Consider the following 8,987-nt stretch of genomic DNA (forward strand, 5'->3'; position numbering starts at 1 on the left):
TTGGACATAAATGGGTCTTCGTTCGTAAGCGTAATGAGATGAACGAGATCGTGCGTTATAAGGCAAGACTCGTGGCACAAGGATTCTCACAACGACCTGGTATTGACTATGAAGAGACTTATTCTCCTGTTATGGACATCATTACCTTCCGCTACCTTATTAGTCTGGTAGTGTCCGAAAGACTAAACATGCAGCTTATGGATGTGGTCACAGCTTATCTCTATGGGGATCTTGACGCAGAGATATACATGAAAGCTCCTGAGGGACTACCTTTACCTCCATCAAGTGCCTCCAGACCACGGAGTGCTCATGCAGTCAGATTACGTCGTTCGTTGTACGGGTTAAAGCAATCCGGAAGAATGTGGTACAATCGGTTGCATCAATACTTGGTGAGAAGGGGTTACAAGAATGATGAACTATGCCCATGCGTGTTCATACGAAAGACAAATTCCGGATTCGTCATCGTTGCGGTCTACGTTGATGACATGAACATAATCGGTACTCTTGATGAGATTGAAGAGACCGTGTCTTATCTGAAGTCGGAATTTGAGATGAAAGACCTAGGGAGGACGAAATTCTGTCTCGGCCTTGAGCTTGTGCATAGGGCCGACGGCATCTTAGTGCATCAGTCAAATTACACGCAGAAGATGCTTCGACGTTTAAATATGGATCTATGCAGTCCATTGTCTACTCCCATGGTCGTCCGAAGTCTAGATATCAAGAAGGATCCCTTCCGTCCTAAAGAGGATGATGAAGACGTTCTTGGTCTTGAAGTTCCATACCTTAGTGCGATTGGGGCACTATTGTATCTTGCTCAATGCACTAGACCGGACATATCTTTCGCAGTGAACTTATTGGCTAGATTTAGCTCCGCACCTACGCTACGTCATTGGAATGGAATCAAGCATTTGTTTCGATACTTGAAAGGTTCCCTTGACATGGGATTGTTCTACCCCTATTGCAGAGAGAACACCGCCACGGTATCTCCCCACACCACCGCCGTCGCCGACCCCGGCCTTGCCGCCGTACGCCGCAGCGACGCCGCCGGCCGCCATGGCGTGGAGACCGTGCGCGGTGCCGAGAGCAGCCACCGGTCCCGTGCAGCTCTTTCCCCCGATGCAAAGACTCCAAACAACTTGTTAGTTGGTTATGCCGACGCAGGGTACCTCTCTGACCCTCACAAGGCTCGTTCTCAAACCGGTTATGTGTTTACCATTGGGAATACGGCGATATCTTGGAGATCCACAAAGCAATCTCTTGTTGCTACTTCTTCGAATCACGCGGAGATAATCGCTCTCCATGAAGCAGTGAAAGAATGTGTTTGGCTACGATCACTTGTTCGCCATATTCGTGATTCTTGTGGATTAGTCTCTACAACTGATCAACCTACGTGCATTTATGAAGATAATGCTGTTTGCATAGAGCAGACGAAGTTAGGTTTCATCAAGGGAGACAACACCAAGCATATTTCGCCTAAGTTCTTCTACAATGTTCAACAACAGAAGTTCTTGAATGTTCAGATCAATCAAGTGAGTTCAGAATCCAATGTTGCGGATTTGTTCACCAAGTCTTTGCCTAAATCTACTTTTGTGAAACATGTGAAGAGCATTGGCATGCGTCGTTTATCGGAACACTAGAGTTTGGTAGACTTCAGGGGGAGTCTACATCACATGTTAAGATCCTTAAGTAGTTGGTGCGTTGTGCTCTTTTTCCCTACGATCAAGCTTTTGTTTTACCCAAGAGGTTTTTGTTTTGCTTGACAAGGTTTTTACCGAGGCAACGTTGTGCGCCATGCAACCTAGGCATGCGACACAAGGGGGAGTGTTCCGGGAGAATTACTATTCTACCCTTGTGTGTGTCTTAGCCTAATAGGTTTCCTGTTAGGAGATAGATTAGCATCTCCGTAGTAGATTAGGACTCCGGATCCTACGGGATTGTGGTGTTGTAAATGCCTATATATAGGCCCCCATATCATTCAATAATATATAAGTAATTCATCCTCAAACAGTTTGAACTTGAAATCTTGATTAGTGTTTTTGTTTTAATAGAAAATCTTATCAATTCAACTTGATAATAATTCTCAAAATATCAACCGTTAGAAATACACGGTCGATCAATCATACACTCTACCAGTCTGCCCCATTCAATAATGCGTAGTGTACGCCGTACAACGAGAGAAAGCATATGTATATAAGCAATCGTACTGCATGGTTATCCAAATCAACACTTAGAAATACACGGTCGATCAATCAACCCTTTTCTTGTTTAATGACTATAGGATTAAATATGCTACTTTCAATTAGTTGTTACAATAATAATTATTAAAAAATAATCTTCGAAGATGCTTTGGGTTGTTGGATGCTCTTATATTTCTTTTCTTTTTTTTGGTCAATGATGCTCTTATATTTCATGGAACCTGCTTGATGCTCTTGTGAGAAAAAACGATTTGATCGGACTGGGCGGACCTACATCCACCATTATTTTCGTTCATGATAGGACCCCATATCATTTTTAAATTTCATAAAGTAACATAATTGGCCATAAGCCCATAACCTAGCTAGCGCAAGTCATTTTCATCCGTCTCAAACGCTGTTTGATACTGTATTGGATAAGATCACAAGAATGCCATATGTGCTTCAAAACCCTAATCTCTTTGCCTTAATAACGGGGATATTTCCTTGTGGGTTCACTTTAATTTGCTATATATAATCAAACTTGAAACAATAAAACATAATAGAGATACAGAAAGAGAGAGCTCGAGCAGAGGCAAATGCCCCCTCAACCCTCCAAAAGCCAGATTAATCTCGATCCGATCTTCAATCAAATCTTCTACCTTCTTTTTTTCATTAATTCCGATCTACGTACGTCACGTAGTTGTTTGACAGACTCATAATACGTGTAATCACTCGATAACTACGCGTTTAAGGTAAACGTATATCGACTAATCTTGACCTGTTGAATTATTATACTTGTTTATATGGATGTATAAATACACGTTCGTTCCCAAGGGATGTGGAAAACAGAGAGCGAAGAAGAATATATCGTAAAAGTGAAAAGTGTATTTGCAGCTTTAGGTAGCTATGGTGCTTCAGAGGTTGGAAATGTGTGTGGAGCTCGTAAAGCTGGCCATAGAGTTCGTCATCGTCGTAGCAGAAGCAGTAGAGGTGGTTCTTCAGCAGAGCTTCCCTCCAAATCTTTCGACTACTTCAGCTTATACCAGCACTCATCTTCCTTTTGTTGGCTTTCTTCCTTAAAATTCTTTGTATAGAGAGCAGATTAGCTAGAGCTCATGAGTTTATGTACAGTCCCGCTTATTTCCTATGTAAACCTTCTAGTTCGAAATCGGTTGAATTCTACTCAGTTTTGCAATTTTGCTCATCAGTTCCTTTGTGCCAGAACCGATTTGTTGGTCTGATGTTAAGATGTTATTAGCTCTCCTTGCACAATTGATGCTCGGTGAACAATCTGAAGACACCCAATTCATTCTTTGGTCTGAATATCCAGAGCCAATTATTCATGAAGTTTGTTTATTGGTTAATTATTTCATTAAGCATTATAATAATTATATATATTATATACGTACAATATTAAAGAAGTTAATTAAGAGTCTACTGCCTTTTCTTTTATTTTCTTGTGGTTGATAGAGAAAATGGGATATAAGCAAAGGTAAACATTCCATATCTGTGTAAATTGGTCTGGATTTCGGTTTTGATTACCAATTTACCTTGGTTCAGATCGACTTCTAGTTCCGGCCGGCCAGCAGCTTCTGGTTTGCAATATGCATTGACACTTACATACTTGCTCAATTCCTTTTGGGTCTGCTTAGCCACATCATGCACAGATAATTAGCTGCTTAATTAATAATTAACTTTGCAAGCAATTAATATTATTGTTAGGCAAATTGATTTCCACGAAGAAATTAGAACTTGCTAGTTGGCGAGTTCGATTAGGTTGATAAGATAAGGGAAAAATATAGTGGGGTATAGAGTACGTAATATCTCTTCGATCATGCATATGTATGTGATTAAGTTCATAGCAAGAAATGTTATAGCGTAAGTTGACCAGTGAAAGCAGTGAAGAGGAGCCAACGATTACGATAACCGTGGAGCCGTGGAGGTTCATTTCTGTAATTGAATCTTGGAAGCTTCTGAATTATTGATATTGGACAAAAGCACAGGTTTGACCTGTAGTCCGGAGAAAGTATTCTGTGTCGACGGTCGGGTAGGACTATTTATCTAGAAGAATTCACGTAAAAAATAAATCTCTAATTAAAATAGAAAAAGTCATCAGAAACTGGTTGCATTCCATGATAAGGACGGTCGGGTAGGACTATTTATCTAGAAGAATTCACGTAAAAAACAAATCTCTAATTAAAATAGAAAAAGTTGCATTCCATGATAAGGATAAGAATAAGGAGATGATAAATTAAATTAGAAAAATATAAAGGTAAAGAAGCGGCGAACAATTATTTGAAGATAGTTAATTCGCGCGTTCTAAGTTAACTAGCTGTTATAATGTTTAAGAAGATGATTATTTTGACTTTTCAGGTTACTCGTACGAAATTGCACATTTTAATTTATGAATCGTATTTGAGCGAAATACTAAAAAATCAAAATTATTGTCGATATTTCGGCGATAATTTTGTTTTTTTTTCGGGTAAGGATATATCTTTGCCATACCAAATTAATTTCATCCGATATTTTCGATATTTCCAATAAATTAATTTTGTGTACATTTTAATATAATTAAATTCAATTTCACTACCGATATTTTCCGATATTTCCAATAATTTTTTTTTACCTTTTAATATAATTTTCTATATAATGAAATTCAATTTCACTACATTCTTAGTTACACCTTTCATGAGCATTATCCTATTTTTCATGTCTTATTGGGTCATGGATTAAATAAATAAATTAAATTATTGTTAATTCTCAATGGTAAAGTATATACCGTATGATGTTAACTTATAATATAACTCACTATAACTATAAATTAATATTTAATCCATATTCTATGTGTGGTATAAGGTTCTAATAATTAAAATTTTGTACAAAGTCCTAAGAATTTAAAATTTTATATCTCATAGATCCTATATGTTGTTATAAATCACCCATGCAATTTCATGCTCAATGTATCATATTCATATGTATATAAGGTGTGATGACATAGCTTTTTTCGTTGGGTTCTCAGTCATAAAACAATTAGATATTTAAACTTTAAAGTGTCAATTTTTCAGAATTCTCGACGACTGTTTCATCTCAAATTATTATAACTCATTATAGATTAATAGTTATACGATATTTTCTTATGAAATATAGTAAATAATTGATCAAAGAAACATCTCTCAAAATTCCATTCAAAATTTTCATGTTTTAATTCAAATTTCCATAAATTTCCTCAATTATTTTTCAAGATCGATATTTTCTCAAAATTTCCATTTTTTAGACCCTCGATATTTTCGTAATCACCGATATTTTTATTCCTTGATTTGAGCAGATTTTCTTCAGAATATTCGTTCGAGACGCAAAATACATTTTCTGGAATGAGAACGAGGAGATCTACAAGACTCACTTTAGTGACTCCCGTCAGATTGAAGCCAAATAAAGACGTTTTATTGTTCCAATTCGAGATTTAGTATTTTAGGCTAGTTATATTTTCTTTTTAGAACTCTTTTATTTAGGTTTATTTGTTTCCTTTTTTAATTTGAATTGTTTAGGTTTCAATGTTAGATTATGACTTTGATTTTGTTTAGGTTATTGATGCCTATATAAGCATCATTTTTCTTTGTATGAGGACATCTTTTATATCAATAAACCTTTGAATTTTCTCAATTATCCTCGTGGATTTTAGAACTTCTCGTGGATTCAAGAAACCCTAATCTTGTGGATTCAAGGCTGTCGTTGGTGGATTCTAACGAATTAGTTTCAATGCATCAAGTGGTATACTAAACACGACAAGGAGGGGGTAAATTAAATCATAAAAATATAAAGGCAAGGAATTGGCGAATAATTAATAAAAATGATTTAAAGATAGGTAATTTGCGCGTTCTAAGACAATTAGCTACTGAAATATTTAAGAAGATGATTATTTAGAATTTTTTGGTTGCTCATACGAAATTGCATATTTTAATTTGTAAATCAGATTTGAGCAGATTTTGGCCAGAATGTCCATTTGAGATGCATAATACTTTTCTAGAATGGGAACGACGAGATCTACAAGACTTACTTTAGTAAGCCCCGTCAGATTTAAGCCAAATAAAAACGTTTTTTCTGTTCCGATTTGAGATTTCGTATTTTAGGCTAGTTATATTTTCCTTTTAAACTCTTTTATTTAGGTTCATTTATTTCCTTTATAATTTGGTTTCTTTAAGTTTCAATGTTAGATTATAACGTTGATTTTGTTTAGGTTATTGATGCATATATAAGCATCATGTCTCTTTGTATGAACATCTTTTATATCAATAAACTTTTGAGTTTTCTCAATTATCTTGGTGGATTCCAGAACTTCTCCTGAATTCAAAAAACTCTAGTCTTGAGGATTCAATGATGTCGTTAGTGGATTATAACGGAAGAAGCTCAACCAGAATTTATCCATAATGAGGTAAAAGAAGAAATTGCATTTGTTAACATGGTTATTATTTTTGAAGAAAATTTGCAGCCTCAGTTTAATTATTTATAAGAGGTTATACAACATTGTAATTTTGGGATGCAAGAAGAATATGTTCAAGAAGCATTTGACAAACACGTCTTTGAAGTTGGCTTCATGGTAGTGCCATCAAAGTTTTCTGAAGAGCGTGTCTACAAGCCACAGGTTTAATTGTCTAATTTATTATGGGGTTTGTTATCTACATGTTCTTGCTCTTTATTTAAAGGAACTCGAGGTCGAGTTCTTTCGAAGTGGAGGAGACTGATACAAGACAAAGAGGGAGTCAGGACAATGAGGGAGTAAATTAAATAAGAAAAATATAAAGGTAAAGAAGTAGCGAACAATTAAGAAGAATGATTTGAAGATAGGTAATTCGCGCATTCTAAGACAATTAGCTGCTAGAATATTTAAGAATATGATAATTTGGACTTTTCGGGTTACTTGTACGAAATTGCAGATATTAATTTGTGAATCAGATTTGAGCAGATTTTGGCTAAAATGTCCGTTTGAGACGCATAATGCGAGTCCCGTCAAATTTAAGCCAAATAAAAACGTTTTATTGTTCCGATTCGAGATTTAGTATTTTTAGGCTAGTTATATTTTCCTTTTAGAACTATTTTATTTAGGTTTATCTGTTTCTTTTTTAATTTGGATTCTTTAGGTTTCAATGTTAGATTATGACTTTGATTTTGTTTAGATTATTAATGCCTATATAAGCATCATCTTTCTTTCTATGAGGACATCTTTTATATCAATAAACATTTGAGTTTTCTCAATTATCCTGGTGGATTCCAGAACTTCTCATGGATTCAATAAACTCTAGTCTTGTGGATTTAAGACTGTCGTTAGTGAATTCTAACATTTAGCTCCGCTGCATCATTTCCGGTAAAAATTTCATCTTTAGTTCTTAAGAAACGACGTAAACTAGTTTTTTCTTTGAAGCGGGGAACAAAAGGTGTGGATACCAGATGCTAGCTACTTTAAGAAAGTTTAAGAAACTAAATATGCAAATTAAACAATTTTCTGCAATTGTGCTACGTTGTTGCACTCACATTAGAACCCAAAATTTCAATAGCTTTTATTTTAGAGAAAATTAGACATATGCCCAATATTGAAGGCTCCTTTTTAAGATACATCCACACATAATTTTTCTTTCATTCTATACCCAAAATCTGTTATTATTAATTTTTCTTCTTTTTATAAATGTCTGATATGCCTTTTTGATATTTAAAAAGTTAGATTAGATTATTTCTTTAATCTTAGGTTTTACATTCATTTGAATGTGGAATTAATGAATTTCGTTTATAACTATTTTCATTTTTTAATTCATATGACTAACTTCAATATATATATATATACTCATCACTGACATATTCATTTTTGCAAGTTTGTTGTAGCACTTGTTGTTATTCTTCCATCAATTTATTCAATTTTGTAAAGTTTTACACAGTTCTTGTTTAAGCAATAGAAGCTAGTGTAACGATGGTTATATGAGAAATTCTTATTGTGAAATTTTTATCCATTTCTTGAATATCATTTTCTTTTCTTCATGTTAGATATATTATAATATTAATCCACGACAAGAGGTATAATATTATTTTTTAGGATGAGAAGCATAAGTGTATATATATATATATATATATAATTTTTTTTCAAGGGAAAACATAGGTATGTATATACACTACAAATCTAATAAAGAGGTATAATCAAATTCCTTATATACGCGTTTTCCTCGATAAGAGGTGCGGTATAAAATTTATAAAATCTCCCTAAATCATTATATTTTCTTGAAGTAAACTTTCTAAACAAACGCTTCTAACCCTTAGGTTGAAATTAAAAGAAATACATATTAACTAGGTTTTTTCGTATCTATTAACTAGGTTAAAAATTTTAACTTCTATCTTTATGTTAAGTTATAAAGAGATGAATAAATACAAAAAATTTAGTGTTTGCAAATAACAACTTACTAATTTTCAAATTTCAACATAAAAATTTACCTTTAAAATTAATAATTTAAATTACCAAAACATAAGTATTGCATTCATTATCTACCTTAATTTGAATTAAAATTGTAAACAAAATTTCTATAATTTTAGTAATAATTATGAGTTAAAGAAAAATCAAAAGAAATATACAATTAGGTACTTTAAAAAGAGAATTAAATACTATAATTGACTAATTAGATTAAAATAGTGACAATATGTAATTCTTGTTAAAATAAAGACAATTTATAAGCTTAATTAGTATTATTTTAGAGAAAATTAGAATTAAATGATAGGTGGGTTTATTCTAAAAACTTGTTCACTTGTAAAACGAAATACCCATTTATTTTACAATAA

At 33.8% G+C, this 8,987-nt stretch overlaps 1 protein-coding gene across 1 annotated transcript; it reads left to right on the forward strand.

The window, feature by feature from the left end:
* Nucleotides 1–2,741: 2,741 nt before the first annotated feature.
* On the forward strand, nucleotides 2,742–3,381 carry LOC126783782 (uncharacterized). The gene is made up of 2 exons (XM_050509313.1): nucleotides 2,742–2,926; nucleotides 3,069–3,381. Exon 2 carries the CDS (start codon nucleotides 3,081–3,083, stop codon nucleotides 3,252–3,254), a length of 174 nt encoding a protein of 57 aa, XP_050365270.1. The 5' UTR covers nucleotides 2,742–2,926; nucleotides 3,069–3,080; the 3' UTR covers nucleotides 3,255–3,381.
* The last annotated feature ends 5,606 nt before the right edge of the window (nucleotides 3,382–8,987 follow it).

This window comes from Argentina anserina, chromosome 2, assembly GCF_933775445.1.
Source record: "Argentina anserina chromosome 2, drPotAnse1.1, whole genome shotgun sequence".
Classification (NCBI taxonomy): domain Eukaryota; kingdom Viridiplantae; phylum Streptophyta; class Magnoliopsida; order Rosales; family Rosaceae; genus Argentina; species Argentina anserina.

Excerpts from the sequence above, each read along its gene's own strand:
- LOC126783782 (XM_050509313.1), top strand. The coding sequence starts at position 3,081 with ATGGTGCTTCAGAGGTTGGAAATGTGTGTGGAGCTCGTAAAGCTGGCC.